The 23,359-nt window shown below is 42.8% G+C and overlaps 1 protein-coding gene across 3 annotated transcripts in view; it reads right to left on the reverse strand.

The window, feature by feature from the left end:
* The window catches only part of GIPC2 (GIPC PDZ domain containing family member 2), a 76,542-nt gene extending 64,045 nt beyond the window's left edge, over positions 1 to 12,497 (reverse strand). Inside the window, exon 1 of one of the 3 annotated variants that reach the window (XM_014740030.3) lies at positions 11,608 to 12,497. In XM_014740030.3, coding sequence (XP_014595516.2) covers positions 11,608 to 11,844 — 237 coding nt within the window. In that variant the 5' untranslated portion in view covers positions 11,845 to 12,497. Of the gene's footprint in view, positions 1 to 4,431; positions 4,582 to 11,439 lie in introns of those variants that run through there. The other 2 variants (XM_070267473.1, XM_070267474.1) reach the window with 2 other exon arrangements.
* Between the last annotated feature and the right edge of the window lie 10,862 nt (positions 12,498 to 23,359).

Raw genomic sequence — 23,359 nt, forward strand, 5'->3', positions numbered from 1 at the left:
ACGCAACTGGAGGAAGGAGCTATGTATTTGTCACCTTTATGTTTCCAACATCAAGCACAATTCTGGACTCATAGTAAGCACTCAGATGAGTGGATTCCTTCAGCAAAAATTAGTTAAAAGTAATCAGGCCTGGGGGCTGGCCCCGTGGCCGAGTGGTTAAGTTCGCGCGCTCCGCTGCAGGCGGCCCAGTGTTTCGTTGGTTCGAATCCTGGGTGCGGACATGGCACTGCTCATCAGACCACGCTGAGGCGGCGTCCCACATGCCACAACTAGAAGAACCCACAACGGAGAATACACAACTATGTACCGGGGGGCTTTGGGGAGAAAAAGGAAAAAATAAAATCTTTAAAAAAAAAAAAAAGTAATCAGGCCTGGCTTGTTTACTTGGTAGGTAAACAGGTTAAAAGGTTGAAATTCAGGGCCAGCGCCGTGGCTGAGTGGTTAAGTTTGTGTGCTCCTCTTCGGGGGCCCAGGGTTTCGCCGGTTCAGATCCTGGGCGTGGACATGGCACCGCTCATCAGGCCACGTCGAGGTAGCATCCCACATGCCACAAATAGAGGGACCCACAACTAAAAATATATGCAACTATGTACTGGGGGATTTGGGGAGAAAAAGCAGAAAAAAAAAAAAGATTGGAAGATTGGCAACAGTTGTTGGCTCAGGTGCCAATCTTTAAAAAAAAAAAAAAGGTTGGAATTCAATATAGGCCCTTTTGACTCCAGAATTATAACAACTAACATTTGATGAATACTAACGCTATGCCAAGCAGTGACCTATGTGCTTACATACATTATTTCATTTACCCCTCACAATAATCTTCTATGGTGGCTACTATCATTAATGCCATTTTACAGATGAGGAACAGAAACAGAGCAGCCAGGAACTTGCCCAAGGTCTCACAGACAGTAAGTGGCACTCTCAACCACTGAGCTCTGCTGTAATTCAGTACTTCCAGACAGTGGGGAGGTTTAAAAGCATATAGCACAGAGGAGGTGAGAGCGACCATATAAATGACGGAGGGTTGTCCAGCAAAAGGTATACACACGCTTATGTTCTCCTCCTGCCTGGCAAAGCTTCTAGGTCCCTTTTTCTTAAAATACAAGAAAAATGGATGTAAAAAGGAGCCCTACATTGTAAGAGCTGAGAGAATAGGCCAACAAATGCCCAACGCACTCAGTCTGGCTGATATTGGTCATGACTCCAGAAGCATCCGCCTCATGGGCAGGAGGCTTAGAACACAAGCTCCCCACGGGCAGGGACCGTGTCTGGTTTTGCTAACTGATGGAGCCCGAGATTTAGAGCAGTGACTGGCACAAAGTCAATAATCAAGAAATTTTCTAATGAAGGATAGGATTGAACAGGCCTAACATGAATCCCTTCTATTTAAAAATCAGAATGACTCTCTCCTGTTGCAAATTCCTAACATGTACAAACGATAAAAGTGCACATTTCTGTACGATAAACACCCCTTACTAGAGGGCATCCACTTTTTTCCCAGTACTTGGTTCTTTATACACATGGCAGGAAGAAATATCTTTCCAGCGATCTCCTTTGAAGAATTAAAATTCTGCCAGCATCCTGACGTAGGAAGGAATCCACCTGGCTCTGTCAAGGGTACGGAGGCAGGGTTTATTCGGGATGAAGGGCTCCCAAAGAGTTCTAGCCTTAGGTTCAAAAGGTTGTGGAAAGGCACAGCTGCTTCATTGTACAGGCAACAGGAACAGGACAGAGAAGAGATTTTTCAAAATGGGCTAGATCTATTCCAGCAGGAATATTGACACCATTATAAAAGGTAAGACTTACCCCGTTTTCCCTGTGGATTTTATTCATTCATTCCATCAGTAAAAACTTTAACTCGATTTTTTATATTGTCTCATCAGGTAGAAAAAATAGATTAAACCTCATCTGATTAAGCCTTAAGGTATAACTGTCAACTTATAAGATAATACAATGACAGGGGACACTAAACTACACTACAGGAATGCAGTCAGCAAAATACAAACTGAAAAACTATACAGGATAAATGATCCGGCGTCTTCAACAATACATTAGAAAGGGAAAAAACAGGATGGAAGGGAACCTATAGATTTAAAAGTAGTCTAAATTATTCTGTTTACGAAAACACACTTAGGTTATAAAACTATTTTTAAAAAGTACTAATTGCCATAAAGTCAGGACAGTGGTTACTCTTGGGGGGCAGGTAGGATGGGAGTATATGGAAGGTTCTGGCAAGGACTGTCTTCTGACATGGATGTGGCTACATGGATGTTTAACTTATCCATTAAGTTGTATCTTTGTTTTATGTGTTTTCCTCTACTTGTGCTATATTTAATAAAAATTTTTTTTTTTTTTTTTTTTGCTGAGGAAGATTTGCCCTGAGCTAACATCTGTTGCCAATCTTCCTCTTTTTTTGCTTGAGGAAGATTAGCCCTGAGTTAACATCTGTGCCAATCCTCCTCTATTTTATATGTGGGTCACCACCACAGCATGGCTGACAAGCGGTGTAGGTCCATGCCAGGACCCAAACCTGTGAACCTGGGTCACCAAAGCAGAGTGCACCAAACCTAACCACTATGCCATGGGGCTGGGCTTAAAACTTTTCTTTTTTTTTTTAACAGGGAATGAAAAGAAGAAATGTTGGCAAGTGTTGATAATTGTTGAAGCTGGCACAAGGCAGTTAAATGACACTATTCTCTTTGCTTTTGCATGTATTTAAATATTCCATAATAAAAAGTTTAAAATGAAAAAAATTCACTGTATGTTAACTGCCAGTTCCTGCCCAGAGCAGCTCTCAATCTTATGGAAGAGACAGACAGTAAGTCAATAACTACCATCCAGTCTGGAGGAGTTATGGAAGCTCAGAGGAGAGGCATGGAACCCTGAGGTGGGGGGAAGACTTTGGGTAGAGACTCCTGAGCACAAGTACAAGTTCTTAAATTAATTAAGCAAGGAGGCCTTTAGGCTGAGGTGGTTCTAATGCCTCAGCAGCCTACAAACCAAACCAAAACCTAAGCCTGAAATGCCTCAAGGTTAAGAAATCAAAACCTAAGGACAACCACTCACAAACAGCAACTAGGCTTTCCCAAATAAGGCAACTGCTTAACTACCGCCAACGAAATAATCTCCTTGCTTTGCTTTGTGCCCTCTCTGTAAAACCCTTGCCCACAGCTCCTGTCTGTGGAGCACTACCAACCACTTCTGGCTTGGGTCTGTCCAATCTGAATTGGTTTTTGCTCAGATAAACTCCTGAAATTTTTAATATCCCTGTTTATCTTTTAACAGAGTTAACAGGGAAAGAGTTCCAGGTAAAGGGAAGAACAACATATAAAAATCACAGAGAACTAAAAATAGTTTCATATTCTGGACAGGTCATGGGAGATACCTGCCATTCCCCTAATTTAAGAAATCTTCAGAGGGGCTGGCCCGGTGGTGTAGTGGTTAAATTTGCATGCTCCGCTTCGGCAGCCAGGGGTTCACAGGTTCAGATCCTGGGCGCAGACCTACACACTGCTCGTCAAGCCAAGCAGTAGCAGAGTCCCACATACAAAACAGAGGAAGATTGGCACAGATGTTAGCTCAGAGCTAATCTTCCTCACCAAAAGAAAGTCTTCGGAATACCTGCCATGCCCAGGACCCTCTCCACTGGGACTCCTTATCCACTGTTCACCTGCCTTTGTACCACACTCCCCCCAGGCTGGACCAGAGATGAGCCCCACAGGTCCAACGGTGCTGTCCCACTCTAACTGTACCCTGACTCACCAACACAGGGACTCTCTCTTAGGGAGTTTACTTTTTTTTTTTTTGAGGAAGATTAGCCCTGAGCTAACATCTGCTGCCAATCCTCCTCTTTTTTTTGCTGAGGAAGACTGGCCCTGAGCTAACATCCGTGCCCATCCTCCTCCACTTTATATGGGGGACACCTACCACAGCATGGCTTGCCAAGCGGTGCCATGTCCGCACCTGGGATCTGAGCCGGCGAACCCTGGGCTGCCGAAGCAGAACGTGCACACTTAACCACTGTGCCACCGAGCTGGCCCCTGGGAGTTTAAATTTGAGACAGAGTCAGGCATAGAAAAGTAGAGAGGCAAAGAAACAGAAAGACACAGAGAGATGAGATAAGATGGATCTTAAAGGAGAAAAGTTAAAAGGACGAGAGGAGAGAATCAGTCAAGAACAGAAGAAGAAGTAGAGAGAGAGGCTGAGACGGCCGGTGAAGGATACCTAGATTTGCTCCTGGTTCGCCAAAGTCCAGAACTACTGCTTTCACGTGGACAGCATGAACGATGCTCCAGTTGTCCACGGAACCTGACTGCACAGCTGCAGAGGCCGTCCTGAGCTTCCTTACCTCCCTGTATATCCTAATGACATAAACAAATACACATCTACAAATTGCTCGAGGTAGCCAGAGTGCCTCCATCTCTCACAACCTGCCAGAGCTTTCCACATCCGCCCGGAATGCTGGAGTGGAAGGAGCAGGTGGGGGAAGGAGGAGGGCCAGCCATCGGGCTGTGAGGAAGCAGGGAGCGGTGGGCCCCTGCCCAGGAGTCCGAACTTTATTCCGGGATTGTTCACCCACCTCCTGCAGGAGACTTCGCGCATAAAAAGCAACAGTCATCCATTTCTTATCTTCCAAACAGCAATGAGGTCTATAAGGCAGCTGCTAACCTAGATTATCCTCCCACTTCTCAACATGAGTCATGGTTGGGGTTTTTTTTTTTGTTTTTGGGGGGTTTTTTGCTTGAGTTTTTCATATGAAAACAAGGCTCGTGCTCATGAGGGATAGTAAGCATACATAATGATTTCGATATATTTAGAACTTCTCAGATGGTACTGTGCAATTCCAGAAAATACCATTATATTCTACTTAAACCAAACATGTATAAAGAAAACACAATAAATCAATGATTGATTGTGTTTCTACTTTAGAAAATACAAGTCAGGGATCATTTCTCTGCTGAAAAACATCTGAGTTATGCTCATTACCTACAGAATAAAATCCGTACAGCTTCAAGGACATTTGTAGTCTCACTGTCTACATCTTCAGCTTCATCTCCTACTGTAGCCATCATCTACTTTTATTTATCAAACTTTTATGGTTCAGCTAAACCATCCAGCTATTCTGGGGAAAAAATTTGAAAAAAGTCCCAGCCCTCAGGAAGAGATAGAGTAACTAAATTCAATGTTCAGTGTGCTAAAGCTATGTTAAAATCACGCAATAGTGGGGATTATACCTAATCTAGGCTGGCAGGTTCACAAGGAAGGCTTCTTGGAGGAGGTGACAGTTGAGACTGGAGAGGTGAGTAGAAGCTTTCAGAACAAAGAATGGAGAACAGCATGGGCAAAGGCATAGAGGAATGAAACAGCTAAACACTCCGGGATGTAAAAAGGGGATTGTCAGGAGATGAGATTGGAACAGCAGGCACAGAATTCAAGAGGCAGGCAGGAATAGGAGACACTGTGAGGCTGGGGGGGTGGGTTATTTCTAAGTGTTATGGTCTCAATGTTTGTGTCCCCTCCCCTCAGATTCAAATGTTGAAATCCTAATCCCTAAAGGGGATACTATTAGAAGGTAGGGCTTTGGGGAATTGCTTAAATCTTGAGGGTAGAGCCCTCGTGAACGGGATTCGTGCCTTACAGAGAGGCTCCAGAGAGACCACCAGCCCCCTCCACTATGTGAGGACACAGCAAGAAGGTGCAAGCTAAGAACCAGGAAGTGGGCCCTCACCGGAAGGTGACCATGCTGGCACCTTGATCTTGGATTTTCCAGCCACCAGAACTGTGAGCAATAAATTCTTGTTGTTTATAAGCTACCCAGTTGGAAAAGGAATAAGACAGTAAGTAACGGGGAGCCCTGAAGGTTTTTGAGATAGGTATGAACAGAGAATCAAAATACTAAAATAGAGGATGCGTGGGATCAGGGATACCATATTCAGGGTGCCTCTTTAGAATCTGCACTGTAATAATCCAGCAGGACAACTGTCAATGTCCACTCAAGCAGCACTAGGAACTCTCACCTCAAGTTTATTGTTCTTTGGATCAAAGGAGACAGCACCCATGGGGAACCGTGGGAGGGCTGAGTAAGAAGGTGTTAGAAAGGATCTGGGCTGGTGTTACGTGATTTGGGGGCAGGTCCAAGGAAGCTTGGGTTTGCTCTGCATTGGGTGCCACCAGGAAGTGGGGGCAATTCTGTGACTGAGTATCTTAGCAACCTACCTATAGGTGGGAGGGAAGATCAAAGCTAAAGCTGTGATTGGGAAAGGAGCAGCAGTCATTTCCATCAGCCAGGCAGGGGGACGCCCGCTCATCTTTGTGGTTTGGACAATGTTCACGTTTTTGTCTCTGCTCAGGCATGATTACAGAGTAGTCTTATTGTTGTCTTGATCCATCACGGTCACAGAGTGGTCTTATCTGATGTTGATGTTCTCTGAAACCACTGATGTCCAACAGGAGAACGCCAAGACCCAGCTACGAGGGTCAGGCCAGCTTCCAGAGGTCAGGGGCTGCTTTTCTCTCTCACGTACTCTTTCTATTCGATTTCACTGAGCTTGTTTCATAGTCCTCAGAGCTCAACGGCTCCCAGCTCCTTTGTTTTTTTTGTGTTTTTGTTTGTTTTTCCTGGGGGGGGGGTGGGAGGGGTGGGGGGGGCTGCATGCAAGTCAGTGAACCCCATTTTGCTCTATTCTTCCTGGATTTTCCATTTTTGAAGCAGAAAAAAACACAGTTCCCCTTGCCAGTTATCTGCATTGCCAGGAAATGATAAAGCCTACAGGACGGTTCATGTTCTCCAGAAGTGCCGCATAAATACAGAATATTGACGTTCACAAGAGCTCAGTGCTGGTGCCAGCAAATAGAGAAGAGGAAGCAGTTTCTGGGAAGCTTCACCAGCATCTCCTCATATGCTCTAACTCATCTAGGAAGCGATTTTTTGCAAACAGAGCCTCCAACTTCATAACTTCTTATGAATTTATAGAGATGCAAGCATTTGATAGAAACAACTCTTACGAAATTCCCAGTCTCCATGCTTCACCCTCCCCCGTCAGGACGTGAGTGATGCTCCTCACTCCTACCCCCGCCAAAGGCTAGTCTCTCTCCTTACATAACAACACAGAAAAATTAACACCTACCTGAGATCTCAGTATTGTCACCAGTACTAAAGCTTTATGCCAAAGCTACAGGATTTTACGTACTGTAGTTGTGAGAATTGTTTTATTCAACAAATATTTTTTGAGCTCTAATTACATTTCAAGTATAGTTCTAGGCCTTTGGGGCTACATCCATAAAGAAAATAGACAAATCCTTGCCTTTGTGACGCTAATATTCTAGTACATGGGGAGGAAAAACACAATAAATAAGTTAAATATCCATAGGGGGTTAGCATGGTAGGGAGGAATATTAAGTGAGGAAGGGAAGAGGGGTAATTCTAAATGGGCTGATCAGTGCCAGCCTCACCGAGAAGGTAACATTTGAGCAGACTTCAAGAAGGAAGAGCATTCTGCAGGAAGAGGTTCTGGAAGAGACAATGACCTAAGCTCCAGAGTTCCAGGAATGGCCAGGAGGTCAGACCGGCTAGAGCAGGAGCAACAATGAAGTTAGAGAGGTAACGGGCCAGTAGCCCACCACAGGATTTGGCTTTTGCTCTAAGTGAGATGAGGAGCTATCTGAGAGTTCTGAGCAGAGAGATGAGATACAGAATGCATCTCACTGGAGACGGCAACCTCTGAGTTTTGCTGTAAAGGAGAAATGGGGTAACAGCATAAGCAATGGGGGCAGGTGACAAGGGAAGGTTTGTTTTGTTAAGAGAAATAATAGAATGATTGTATGCTGAATATAGAGTTGAAATTAAAATCACAATTCTCGCCTTTTCTGCTTCCCCAGTACACTGCTTTATTTGACTGCTTTATATATTGAGAGAGAAGTGGCTATATTTGCTTGGTCCATTCATTCAGTCAACTAGTTAGTATTATATCTTACATAAGCTAACATAACCAAGTGAAAGGAAATAATTTCTGAAATCTATAAAGAAACAGTTTTCAGTTTCTGGACAGGTAAAGTATCTAACCCACAACATTGATTTATTTCTTAAAAAGCTCTTTCAAATTCATTCTCTTTTCCTACAATCTTTCCACACAGAGAATTAAGAAAACATGTCATGTTATAAACTCCTCGCCAAACATTACAGTGGTCAAATATTCAAAATGCCCCTTCGACAAATTTTATGCCTACAGCTCAAGAGTTTAATGATCAACTCATTTATAATCTGAATATTTTAAAAGATGGATTTCCATTTATTGTAAAAGTGTCCCTGCATTTATGAGTTAACTGTTCTTTTAGTCAGGATTAATTTACTTTTTCTTCTCTTTACAGAATTGCTCATTTAGAAAAACACTATCAGCTGTAAGGGATTTTTGCATAATTGGCCATCTGTTTCAAGGTAATGATCACAGACTGCACGCTGCAAGAGAGTCATAGGTTTCCTTAGCTTCCTCCTCTAGGGATCATGAAATAGGTGAAATCCACAACTGTTAGTTTCACAAGAGCATCTTTTTGAGGCAGTAAGTACTGTTGTGGTTGAGTCTGAGGCTTTAATAGAAAAGACCATTTGTTTAAAAAGGAAGTTTTTCTGGGTTTGTGTTCAGAATTTCAATGCAGTTACCAAGAATCTCCGAGTTGCTGCGTACGGGATGTGGAACCAGGAAACCTGGATTCAAATCCTGGCTCCGCCTCATACCAGCCCAGCAACTCTGGGCAGGCTGCTTGACCTCTCGGAGCCTCACTTAGCTCAGCTGTAAAATGAGAGGGATCCTTGCCCCAGGGCTCTGGGGAGGACGGAAGGACCAGACTGTAGGCTTACAGGCCTAGCACAGCCATGTGCACATTATGGACTACCAGTAAATGTGCCTGCACCTGCCGTACCTGACGTCAGGTGAGGCTCAGTCCTTCCCTTTCTGCCTCAGTCAAGAGACTACAGCTCCTCATACAGTGCCGTTTATGTCCTTATAGCCACCTCTCTGGAGAAATGGCAAGACTTCTGAGTTAACCATATTCAACCTATTAAGGGGAGAAATGTTTTGTCCCCATGGACATCCTAAAAGTTTACACCACTATTGCTCTTGCTGGGGGAATGGGATGGGAAATGGGATCTCACTGGAGTGCATTTTATTTTAACAAATTACTTCTGTTTCAAAATTAACTACTGCGATACTTACAACATATTGTACTATGATGACCAATACCTTATCCTTAACTCTTTTCAATGCTTACTTTATACTTAACTCTTTTTAATACACGTGGAAAACTTGCATTAACGTTAGTTGTATGCATAAACATACTAACATATATATTTTGGGTTATAAAAATTTATGAACTTTGATATAGCACATCTAAACACCTTATGTTTATATTATCTTGGAATTTTATCTTGCAAGTCAGTGTGTTAGAAACTGAAAATGTTGAACACGGCTGCAAAGCTACTGCTGAGAAACCCTGGAAAAACTTGGGAAGCAACATAGCAATATAGCTTCGTGGAATCTGGAGTCAGAAAAAAACCCTGGGTTTAAATCCAGGCTCTGCCACTTACTATGTGTAATTCTGAAAAATTCCTGAACCTCAAAGCCTCAGTTTCCTCTCTGTGAAGCAGGGATACTAACAATAACACTTCTCAGGGATTAAGTGGATTAAAGAAAGTCATGCATCTGGAGCTCAGAATAACGTCATATATTATGATGAGGAAGACTGTTAATGCAAAGGAACTAAATCTGGAGTCCCCGGTTACAGGAGAGACATTTAAAGTCGTCAGTTAAGTATGATAACGAGCTCACTAAGTTTAGAAACCAGAAGATCCAAGTTTAAATACCAGTCCAGCTTTCTTCTTGCCAGCTATGTGCCCTTGGCCAAGGCCCAATGATTTTGTACCTCAGCCCCCTCATTTAACTCTTAGGGATTAATAACATTAGTTACAATTTGCTAAGCAGACCATATACCATTCAATCTGACAGGTTTATATATGAACTCCAGTCTGTACAACAACCCTTCAAGGTAGATGTTCGTGTCTCTATTTCATACACAGCTAAAACTGAGGGATGTTAAACTTGCTCAAGCCCACACAGCTAGTAAGTGGCAGAAGCTGGATACACACCCAGGTTTGTAGGTCTCCAAATCCTGTCCTTAGCTACCCATCGAACTACCTGCCACCTACCTCTCCTAGAGAAAAATCAAAAGACATTACTCCCATGAAGGTGCGTTTTTTTTTCAAGGATTGGCACCTGAGCTAACATCTGTTGCCAATCTTTTTTTTCTTCTTCTCCCCAACCCACCCCCCCTACAGAGTTGTACACTCTAGTTGTGGCGTGTGGGACGCTGCCTCATCATGGCCTAACGAGCGGTGCCATGCCGGCGCCCAGGATCCCAATGGGCGAAACCCAGGCAGCCTAAGCAGAGCGCGCGAACTTAACCACGGGGCCACGGGCTGGCCCCCCGCGCCGTGAAAGTGCCTTGAATTAAAACATCCTAGACAAACGTGAGATATTATCGTTACTATTCTATATCAATATAAATAATTCACAAATAGGTTCGTAATTTGCCCCTCACTGCCTGGGAACCCTGAAAGAACAAAAGGTTACGCTTCAAGCTCTCTTTCATCTCCTCTTGGAATTATGCCTTGACCTCCATTTCCCTTCCACAGACCTGATAAGCAACCTTAAAGAGCAGAAATCCATGCTGCTCGGAGTCACTCAAAGGCAGCTCCTTGCACTCCCGGGACTCCAGAGCAACAAGATGTTGTGATTTTCCTAGAAGTATGGACAAAATATTTTCTTGGGCTAACTTCTCGCACCTATATTTGCAGTTCGCTTGGGTAAGCATAAATAAAGTCATCACGTAAACATCCGCATAGACGAGTGCTTTCGAAATCGAGCCTCTACGGAACTCCACTTCCAGGAACACACGCAATCTAATTAGAGCAAATTTCGGTCCCTTTTCAACGATATGGTGTAAAATTTAGTGATTTCCCCTCCGAAAATTTTAACTAGTCCTACGTAGTTAAGTATAACTAAGTTATCCACTCGTGCAATAATAAGCTTCTTGGCAACACCAAAGTCTTGATGCTGGACGTGACATATGAGGAGCAAAGTGGGCCTCGGTTTGGTGCTACCTGGAAGGCAGTTCCTTTCCCGGCCCCCCTCCTCCTCTTTTGATCTGGGAGATGCTCAGCGCGGCCGTCTCACCCCCGCAGAGGAAGCAGGAGACTAAATTCCAGACAAAGTGGAGGGTGTTCATTTGCCCAGACAGATCTGGACTCTGGGAAGGCGCTCCCGCCCTAACGGCTGGATCCAGGACTACTAACGCACACTTGTTCGCGCGAGGAAGCAAGGTCATCCCGCGTTTCCGAGAAGCCCATCTCCGAGCACAGGGAATGCGACTTCCTCCGGTTCCGGGACCCACCTTTCCCTTCCCTGCAGGGCCCTCTCGCCTTCCCTGGGGCGCTGCGGGCGGGCTCCACCCTGCGCACGACGTCGGGCTCAGAGAAGCGCTGCTCACCAGCGGGAGCAATTTCAGCCGACGCGGCGCGTGGGAGGGAGCGAGGGGCTGAGCCCGGCCCCCGGCCCTTACCTCGGACGGCGAGATCTCGAACACGCCCGCGATCTTGGCGTAGAGCTCCTGGATGCTGGCGAAATCCTCCACTCGGCCCGTGGCGCTGCCGTGCGCCAGCTGCGCGTGGAAAACAAACCTGCGCGCGGGACCCGGGGGGTCCGGGAGGCCTCCGCGCGCGCCCGCCGGCTCGCCCTCCACCAGCCGGGCGCTCTCCCTGGACTTGGCTTTCTTGTTTCGCCGCAGCCCCAGAGGCATCTTGCCTGGCCGATGGCGGGGCTCACCTGCGCTGCCGACGGCCGCTTCCTTGGCCCGGCGCCGCGGACTTTGCGCCCCGGCCCCCGGGCTCGGCTCAGGTAAAGGACGCCGCTGGGCCAATGGCAGAGGCGCTTCCGCCTGGCCACGCCGGGTCAGGGCTCCCTCCTCCCCCCGGAGGAGCAGTTCTTGGACCTGGAGCGGCCGCCTGTCCTCCCCCCGTATGGCTCGAGGGAAAAAAACTGGGCACAGCCCCTCATCTCATCTCCCGGCGTCTCCTTCCTCCTTTTAAAAATGGCTCGATTTCCGTAAAAGCTTTGGGATGCTAAAGCTACGGAAAACAGACACTCTGGCCGTTCTGGTGCTTTTCAAGAAGGCGCAGTAGGCTCTCAGACACTATTGGGCCACACGCCTTGGTGCCCGCACGTCTGGGCCGTCGAGGGTAGGGATTTAAGCGGAAGTCAGCCTTCATCTGCCTTCTCTGCGCTTTACATCAATCTCAAGGTGCCACCTTAAATTCATAGTTAAACACCGTCAGCACCCCTCAGTAATCCTTTTTGCTTTTTCCTGGGCAGCTTTCTCTCCCACTCAGTATTGTCCTCGAGTCATTTGCCCGACCTCCGCCTTTCTCGGTCTCTGCAGAGAATCCTTTTATTCTACGGAGAAAATTGAGGCTATTAGGTGTGACGTGCGAATTCCGTCTATTCCCCACCCCCTGCCTATAACCCCACCCACCTCCCGATCCCAAACTCCGAAGAAATCTTTCTTTTGATTGCTCTGATCTCTTCGCTCCTCAAGGATCTCTATTTTTTAAGCTACCAGTTGACCCTTGTCCTCCGTCTCCCACCTGGTGCCACTCACTGATCTCTTACATTGTTTTCCTCCAGCCCTGCAGTCGCCTGTGCCTACATTTTCACAACAAAGCCAAAGTCTTAAATTATTAGCTGCACTTCCTCACTTCCACCTTTGCTCTTAGACTGCTGTGGTCGGCCTTTGCCCCTGCACTCCACTGAAATTGCTCCGCGATCCTCAGCACTTCATAATCACCGGATATGATTAACTTTTCAGTCTTTATCTTACTTCACCTTTAAGAGTATCTGCGTTGACCATTTCATTGTTAAATCACGCCTCTTTTTTTACTTCCTTACCTCTCTGCCTTTTTGCTAACTGCTGCTCTCCAGGAACTGTGTTCTCCAAGGCTATTGTCCCTTGACCATCTTCTCGACTTACTCTTGCATGCTCTCCCTGAAGGACCACATCTATTCTCTTGGGTCCAATAGATGTTGTTGACCAAATTTATATCTGCAGCTCAGTCTACCAGAAAGTGAACGTACTGCAGGAAATTCAAACTAAGCTTGTACAAAACCGAACTCATCATTTCTCCTGAAAGCACCTTTTTTCCCCCTTTTTTTTTTAACTCCTGATGTCAGTGAATAGGATCATGTACTCAGTGGCCCAGACCAGACATCTATCTCTGAGCTTTTCCCTCACCTTTGACATCAACTCAGTACTGAAAATCCATGTTTCTCAAATTAAGGTTGGTACGGGGTGGCGGGGGGGGGGGGGGGGGGGGTAGTCTGTTAATTCTCTAGGATAACTTTAAAAGTTTTGTGTTTTATGTTTTGTGGACGAAAATAATCCGTAACCAATCTATAAATGAAAATTTGGGTGAGTTTATTCTGAGCTGAAATCTGAGGACCATGGCCCGGGGCCTTTCTTCCCGAAGAAAGAAAGGACACCAAGGAAGTGAGGTATACAGAGCGGTTATATACCCGCAAACAGGACGTTTCACATGTGATTGAAATGTCCCTTGCACAGTAGTCACAAGATTGCCCTGTCGGCACAGTGCTTGATGGACACAGCTGGTAGTGGGTCTGCTATCTCGGAGGGCGTAGCAGGAGGCAAGTCTATTGTCTCGAGCTGGGTGGTCACAGGTGAGCGCAGTAATCAGTTCCTAGCCTAAGGAAAGATGCTTAATCCTTAAGGAAATGCCAATGTTGGGAGGGGGAGGGAAGTTGCACCTTTATCTCAAGGGCCTTTGTTCTTGCCACGGGGAATATCTAAAGCAGATATACAATGCATGCTCAACAGCCACGGTCAGGCCCTTTTGGAAAGACAAGGTCAGGCCGAATTAGGTTTGTACCAAATGGCTTCCTCATATTCTCCAATATATCCTATTACTTGCCATTTTTATTTGTCAGTTTCTATGACTTAAAATTTAATATAAACGTATTCTGGTTCATATGAATGACTCCCTGAAAATGGAATGCTGCTACAGGATCTCAGGACTCGAATTTGCCTTTGTGTCTATGATTGCTATAGTACCAAATGGTATTACGTTAGTTATCTTGGTTAATGAGCAAAGAGTAGAGAAAACCTAATAAGTAAATGGTGCATTCCCATGAAGTGAAAGTCATATGACTTTACAATGCATTGTTTGGATGAAAAGCTCCCTGAAGTTTTATTTAAGAAAAGTAGGAAGGGGATGGCCTGGTGGCACAGTGGTTAAGTGCACACATTCCTCTTTGGCAGCCTGGGGTTCTCCGGTTCAGATCCTGGGTGTGGACATGGCACTGCTTGGGAAGCCATGCTGTGGTAGGCGTCCCACATATAAAGTAGAGGAAGATGAGTATGGATGTTAGCTCAGGGCCAGTCTTCCTCAGCAAAAAGAGGAGGATTGGCAGCCAATGTTAGCTCAGGGCTAATCTTCCTCAAAAATAAAATAAAATAAAAACAATGTCTTTAAAAAAAAACAAGGAAAAGTAGAAAGAGAAGTGGGTCATCATAGGTTCATGGCAGGTATATTAGCAATATCTAAACAGTATGAGGGAACACAAGATGATATAAAATGAAGAAAAACTTCAAAGAGAAGAATGCCTTTGAGCTGTGTCAAATAAAATATGAAATAAACAGGGCAAAACTATTGGCATAGGGTGGGAAGGTTGGATTCTATAACCTTTCAAGCCCCTTTAATTTCTGAATCTTTTTTTTTTTTTTGCCTATAAAGTGAAAGTTTCCCTCAAGACCTACATCAAGGTCATCTTTGCTGTAAAATTTCCCTTAAGGAACCAGCTGTATCAGCCATAGTTATAGCAGGAAACAGATGGTACAATCAGATTAAGAGTGTTTGGCAAGGGTTTAACAAAGGGACTGGACAGGTGGTGGTTAGCGTATACTCATAACATATAGTATAACCCACATATCTAGGGACAGCTAAACTTCAACAAGTGAGTCAAAAATATACAATGGAGGGACCAGCCCGCTGGCATAGTGGTTAAGTTTTTGTGGGGGTTTTTTTGCTGGCCTGGGGTTCTCAGGTTAGGATCCTGGGTGCGGACCTACACACCACTCATCAGGCCATGCTCTGGCAGCGTCCCACACACAAAAAACACAGGAAGATTGGCACAGATGTTAGCTCAGGGACAATCTTCCTCACAAATAAATAAATAAAACATACAATGGAGAAAGGAAAGTCTCTTTAATAAATGTGATGGGAAAATTGAACAGCCACATGCAAAAGAATGAAAGTAGACCATTATCTTTCACCATACACAAAAATTAACTCAAAATGCATTAAAGATTTGAATGTAAGACCTGAAAACATAAAACCCCTAGAAGAAAACATAACCAGTATACCCTTTGCCATTGGTAGTAGCAGCATCTTTTCAAATACACGTCTCACCAGGCAAGGGAAACAAAAGGAAAAATAAACAAATGGGACTACATCAGACTAAAAGTCTTCTGCACAGCAAAGAAAACCATCAACACAACGAAAAGATAATAATTGGGAGAAGATATTTGCAAAACATATATCTGATAAGGGGTCAATATCCAAAATATATAAGGAACTCATACATCTCAACAACAAAAAAGCAAACAACCCAGTTAAAAAATGAGCAAAAGATCTGAACAGACATTTTTCCAAGGAAGATATACAGATGGCCAACAGACACATGAAAAGATGTTCAACGTCACCAATTATTAGCGAAATGCAAATCAAAACTACAATGAGGTATCACCTAACGCCCATCAGAATGGCTATAATTAACAAGAAATAACAAATGCTGGAGAGGATGTGGAGAAAAGAGAACTCTCATACACTGCTGCTGGGAATGTAAACTGATGTAGCCACGCTGGAAAACAGTATGGAGATTCTTCAAAAAATTAAGAAAAGAACTACCATATGATCCATCTGTTCCACATCTGGGTATTTATCCAAAGAACCTGAAAACACTAAGTCGAAAAGATATTTGCATCCCTATGTTCATTGCCGCGTTATTCACAATAGCCAAGACTTCGAAACAACCTAAGTGCCCATCAATGGATGAATGGATAAAGAAGATGTGGTATATACACACAATGGAATATATACACTACTATATTTATATACACTACTCAGCCATTAAAAAAAGATGAAAACTTGCCACTGCCAACAACATGGATGGAACTTAAGGATATTATGCTAATGAAATAAGTCAGAGGGAGAAAGTCAAATACCATATGATTTCACTCATAAATGGAATATAAAAACAACAACAACAACAAACAAACACATAGATATAGATATTAGATTGGTGGTTACCAGAGATGAAGGGAGGAGTGGTGAGGGCAAAAGGAGTAAAAGGGTACATGTGTACGGTGACAGATGATAATTAGTCTTTGGGTGAACATGACGTAGTCTACACAGATACCAAAATATAATGACGTACACCTGAAATTTATATAATGTTATAAACCAATGTTACTGAAATAGAAAAGTTAAAGTTAAAAAAAAAACATGTAGTAGAGTATCCGTTAGCTGTTTCTACCCCAAAGTCTAAAGAGAAGAGGAATTAGAAAATTTTGAAGAGAGAAACACCTTAAGAGGAGCTGTCACATTTGCTTGAAGGAAACATCCACCCAGAGGCAATCTGGAGAGAAAGCAGCTGGGGAAACGGAAATAAACAGCCTGACCCATTATTACCCTTAGACCTGAGCAAAAGGAGCGCCTGCTCCAGCTCTCCTTCAGCTACACAAAACCCTACAAGGTACGGAGTCGACAAGGTCAACTGGGCATGGCCACTGAGAACCCATGCCCTCCCTTCTGGACTATGCTCTGGATACCCAAGATCCTGGATTTCCTTGCCCATGTGGCCCCAAGCTTGCTTCCAGAAATTGCAATTTCCAGGGTCCAGGCAGCCAGCACTGCTGATGTGCACTTCCCCAATGCCTTGGGAAGCCAAGGAGAAGCTCTTTGCCACGGTAAGTGGGGTTGGGGTCGCAGAATAGAAGTGGGTAGAAAAAGAATGAGGTAAGCTGCAGGCAGAGGCCTGTTTCTCCCCGTGCCCCTACATCCCAGTGTGGACATCTGATGAACTGGGGAACTCTAAATTTGAACTTGGCTTTTCAGAGCTCTTTGAAGATACATTCGGAGGATAGAATATATGTTATTTGACTATTTTTAAGCAATTAGTTTTCTTTTTCTTTTCTTTTTCTTTTTTTTGAGGAAGATTGGCCCTGAGCTAACTGCTGCCAATCCTCCTCTTTTTGCTGAGGAAGACTGGCCCTGAGCTAACATCCATCCCATCTTCCTCTACTTTATATGTGGGACGCCTACCACAGCATGGCTTTTGCCATGTGGTGCCATGTCCGCACCCGGGATCCAAACCAGCGAACCCCCGGCCGCCAAGAAGCAGAACATGCACACTTAACCACCGCACCACCAGGCCGGCCTCTAAGCAATTAGTTTTCAATAGCTGGGCCTCCATTTGTACCCTTGCCCCAGGTGCCACAAACGTACCTACTCTGACCTCATTCTCCTCCCTTCCTCAGATCATCTCCCCAGACTCAACATTGAACTAAATCGCGTGCCAGAGGGAAGAGGCTCTGTTGATATGGCCCAGGCTGCAGATGCCTCCAGGAAAGACTGGGAAAGGTGAAGATTGGATCTGGAGAGAGAAATGGAAGTTAGCTGGCACAACACCCACCTACCTCATTTCCGAGTTCCTAATGCACATCTATTGTTCTAGAAATAGTTCTTTGCAACAGGGTTTTGTATTTGTGTACATGCTGACTTTTTTCACCTTTGGTAAATTGTCTACCTGACCACACAGTTCCTTGATGGCAGAAACCATGCTTCATACTCCTCTTTGGTATCCTCTCCAGATTCTTACATGGTGTTATGTATGTAATAGATATCAGTAAATACGATTGGGTAAAATAAATTGACCTTTGTTACTACCTAAGATAAATGAATTAACTACAATTAATCCAAAGTATTCGTCTTCACTTTACATCTAGGCTTACCGTTCAGCCCAGGTTATTGATCCACAGTATTTCCACTCAGTAGCATTTGATATTCCTACCAGCCTAAAAGTATCAACTATAAAATTAAATATGAGTGAGCCATAAAAAAATTCTAGGATTAAATGAATATAACCTTATATGTCTGCCAAAGCAATAGTATTAACTTGTTTATCAGGAAACATGTAGTCATCAAATGAATCATAAGATACTGACTGGTTTTTCCCAGCAAATATAGCCCCTAATTACAGCAAGTAACATTAAGAATTAGGAAGAAACACACACTTGCACCCCCCAACACCCTTCCCCTCTCCGACCTCAGTTATGTATATATCCAGTAAGCAAATACTGTGGAGAAAATAAACACAGGATTTGTTAAACCATATGCAGTTTTCCCTGGAACTAAAGATAGCGTGTTTTGTGGTTGCATGGCAACGATGAACAACTGAAGATGACAAGTGGGCAAGGAGATAACCTTTATTTAGCTAAAATTCAAATAAATTTTTCTAGGAATAATTGGAAATAGAGAACTGGAAAATAAGAAGAGAAAAAGGAGGTGGAGTGATATAGTGGGAAGAAGAAAGTTGACAATCAATAATAATCAGTAGGTGTTCACTGAGCACCGACTGTGTGTCTGGCTTCGTGCTCAGTATTTTACATGCATTATCTCATCCGTGGATACTTGGAGGAAACCCTCTGGCATGGGGACCAAATTACTCTCCATCTCTGAGGTTATGGGAACTAAAACAAAGAGGCAGGAACAGATGTGAAGAGTAAGCTAATGTAACGTCAGTTCTTATACAATAACTTAAATATGGAATTGCCACGTGGGATTCAGAAAGCAGCCATGTTCAGAAGCCACATATTTTAATCATTCAGGAACTGTATACAAAACTGAAAATAGCAATAGTGAATAGTTGATATATAAGCCTTTGACGACACTTTCAGAGTTGGGCAAATAATTTCCTTTAAACAGAACCCAAAATTATAGAGTAAAACAAATGTTCTCTATGAAAACAGTAACCTAAACAACCTTTTTAAAATAATCACTATAGTGATTTTAAGGTCAAGATAAAGCACAGATAAAAAAATGTATAATTTCTCTAAAGAAAAATATCTCACGTAAGAGTAGAAATTCTGGAGTAATTACCTTACGTATCAAAAATCTGAAATCTGGGGTCACTGTCCTATCCATTTGCTGGGGGAAACAGTGAGAGATTGTCAGCACCTGAGAGTCATTAGCTAGTGATGACGATTGTCTCCAAGTGTTCCATTTTAAACTTGAAATACATGCAAATAATAGGTTCTCAAACATGGCCAAATATTTTTTGTTTTGTTCCTTAATTTTACTGGAAAAATCATACTAGTAAATGTTATCCAAAAATATTTTGCCACATTCGGTAATTAAAATTAGAACATTGAGGGCCAGTCCCAGTGGCCTAGTGGTTAAGTTTGGCACACTCCTCTTCGATATCCCAGACCTACACCACTCGCCTGTCACTGGCCATGCTGTCCCAGCAACCCATACACAAAATAGCGGAAGACTGGCAATAGATGTTAGCTCAGGGTGAATCTTCCTCAGCAAAAAAAAAAAAAAATTAGAACACTGAACTTACCCAGAAAGTTTTTAAAATTAAGAATTTGACCTGAGGGACTGGCCCCGTGGCTGAGTGGTTAAGTTCGCGTGCTCCACTGCAGCAGCCCAGGGTTTCACAGGTTCAGATCCTGGGCACGGACATGGCACCACTCGTCAGGCCATGTTGAGGTGGCGTCCCACGTGCCACAAATAGAAGGACCCACAACTAGAATACACAACTACGTATTGGGGGGATTTGGGGAGAAAAAGCGGAAAGAAAAAAAAAATAAGAAGATTGGCAACAGTTGTTAGCTTAGGTGCCAATCTTTAAAAAAAAAGAATTTGACCTGAAAACACATCATTACAATAACCTCAATAATTTGATATAACGTAATTCAGGTTTTGCTGTGATGTTAGCAGAGACAGGGTGAAGCTCATGCCTGCCAAGCAGAATGCAGAGTATTATTTACATGACGTCGATATAACGGAAAAATCCAATTGGAATTTTTAAGTGGGCATCCTGCTTTCCACTTTCCTTTCAAAAGTCAACTAAACAAATAGACATAGTGAGTTTAAAAGGAAAAAATCAGCCCTAAGGGAATATTATATAGAGATGGTATCATTTCCTATACTTTCCACAACTGTTAACAAATCTCGGAAGCTGTTCAGGTTATCAATTAAGTGCATGAGTTTTCCATTAAAAGACTTGATTCAAGTCATCACATTATTATATAATAGAGGCTGACTATAATTTGGGGCAGATCTTTTCATCTCTCTTGGCTAATTTTTCATACTCAAAGATATTTACTTCTATGTGATATACACACAGACACAGACACACACACACAAATACAATGGAATACTACTCAGCCATAAAAAAGACAAAATCGTCCCATTCACAACATGAATGGACCTTGAGGGTATTATGTTAAGCAAAATAGCCAGTCAGAGAAAGACAAGCACCGTATGATTTCACTCATATGTGGAAGATAAACTAACAGATGGACAAAGAGAACAATTTAGTGGTTACCAGAGGAGAAGTGGATTGGAGGTAGGCATAAAGGGTAAAACAGCACATTTATATGGTGACTGACAAATAATAATGTACAACTGAAATTTCACAATGTTGTAAACTATAATGACCTCAATAAAATTTAAAAAATTTTTAAAACCCCACAAAGATATTTACTTCTTATGGTTAATATGAGGGTTACACAAAATAATATTTGTAGGCCAGGTAGCATAGTACCTAGCATATAGTAAATGATTAATGAATATTAAGTATTATTGCACAATAGCTATTCATAATGAAAATGAATGACATACTGTCAGACCCTATAGTATCTTTGAATCAAGTATGTGTCCTGTGTTTGGTAATAGTTTTCATATGTATATTCCATTCTACTCATAAACTTTGAAAATAGACTTTCCGAACATGGCATATATTTAATTAGTCAAAATAATGAATCAGAACATTTTATTCCAAACATTTTGGATTAAGAAAAGTTGGTTTAAATAGTGAATATAAGTTATAAGAGAAATGTTAAAAACACTTGCAATCCAATCATTTTCAAGTATAATAGGAAATATCAACAATTTGATTACGCTGATCATCACATTTTTATCTGCTCAGTACATTCAATCCTGAAGTACGTTTATTTAGTAAATGAATATTTCAAGTTGTAAACTAAGCCAGAAAGTAATCAAACAATCTATCTTCATGACACATTGTATTTAATATTTCTTCGATTCAGAATAGTCTACTCTTTCCAAATTGTTCCCTGCCTCTTTAGACATCTGTCTTAAATAAAAATATTAGCAAATGAATTCCACAAAATGTCTACTGTTTAAATTATTCAGCATAAATTCAATCCAACCTTTATTTATTTACTTTTTTTTGCTGAGGAAGATGTGCCCTGAGCTAAGATCTCTTGCCAATCTTCTTCATGTTTTGCTTGAGTAAGATTAGCCCTGAGCTAACATTTCTGCCAATCTTCCTCTATTTTATCTGCGGGTGGCCACCACAGCATGACTGACAATGGTGTAGGTCCCTGCCGGGGATCGAAACCTGCAAACCCAGGCTGTGGAAGTGGAACATGCTGAACTTAACCATTATACCATAGAACCGGTCCCCAATGCAACATTTATTAAGAAATTGTTTTGCATAAGGCTTGACCTAAATGCTGGCAAAGTCTCTTTTCAAGAAGACCCAATCTAGTGAGGAAGATTAGCATAATTCTTAATTATACAAAGCAAATTATAATAAGCTCTACAAGGAAATAAGCAGACTGAGGAAAAGATTGATTCAGATCAAAGAGATCAGGAATGTCTTCAGTCTGAGGTAGACCTTGATTTTGACAGAAGTTAGGATTAAAATGCTATAAGGACTTGGGGCCGGCCCCAGGCCAAGTGGTTAGGTTCACGCACTCCACTTTGCTTCGGATCCTGGGCGAGGACCCAGCACTGCTCATCAGGCCACGCTGAGGCAGCGTCCCACATGCCACAACTAGAGGGACCCACAACTAAAATAGACAACTATGTACCGGGGGGCTTTGAGGAGTAGGAAAAATAAATAAATAAATAAATAAATCTTTTTAAAAAATGCTATAAGGACCACATGTAGAGAAAAATTGGGGGACTTTCTTTCTGCAGAGGCCAAACATAAGAAGATATGAATAGTTTATCTTACATATGTGCCTAGGGTTGGAGTTTCAATATATAAAACTGGAAAATCAGGTTGATACCAGATTATAAATAATCTTGAATACTAGGAAGAAGTTTGAATCTTATTTTGTAAGCAATTGATTATAACTGATAATGTGGTTAATGTAGAACACGAGACTAGGAATAAGGAAAACTAGTCTAAAATTTACTACCAATTAGCTTGTGAGCAAGTCATTTGACAGCTCTGGGCACCAGTTTCCTTACTTGTTGTTAAAAAATAAAACTGAGAGTTGGACTGAATTACCTAAAATTCCTTTAAATACAAAAGTAATATGTCTATGATTCAATATAAAACTATGGGACTACTTTAACTTTTTATCAATCTGTATCATTTAGAAGGTGAAAATGGATTATTCCTACTTAAATAGAAAATTTGGGGGCTGGCCTGATGGCATAGTTAAGTTCATGCACTCTGCTTTGGTGGCCCAGGGTTCACCGGTTCGGATCCTGAGTGCAGACCTAGAACCACTCATCAAGCCATGCTCAGCCGGTATCCCACGTAGAAAAACTAGGAGGATGTACAACTATGTACTGGGGCTTTGGGGAGAAAAAATGAGGAAGATTGGCAATAGATGTTAGCTCAGGGCCAATCTTCCTCATTACACACACACGAAAAAGAGGGGGCCAACCCAGTGGTGCAACAGTTAAGTTTGCACGTTCTGCTTCAGCAGCCTGGGGTTCGCTGCTTTGGATCCCAGGTGCACACCTGCACACTGCTTGTCAAGCCATGCTGCGGCAGGCATCCCACATATAAAGTAGAGGAAGATGGGCACGGATGTTAGCTCAGGGCCAGTCTTCCTAAGCAAAAAGAGGGGGATTGGCGGCAGATGTTAGCTCAGGGCTAATCTTCCTCAAAAAAAAAAAAGAAAGAAAGAAAGAAAAAGAGAGAGAAAATAGAAAATTTAAAATTTTATCATCCTTGTGGTTGTTAAAATA

Source organism: Equus caballus, chromosome 5 (assembly GCF_041296265.1).
Source record: "Equus caballus isolate H_3958 breed thoroughbred chromosome 5, TB-T2T, whole genome shotgun sequence".
NCBI lineage: Eukaryota > Metazoa > Chordata > Mammalia > Perissodactyla > Equidae > Equus > Equus caballus.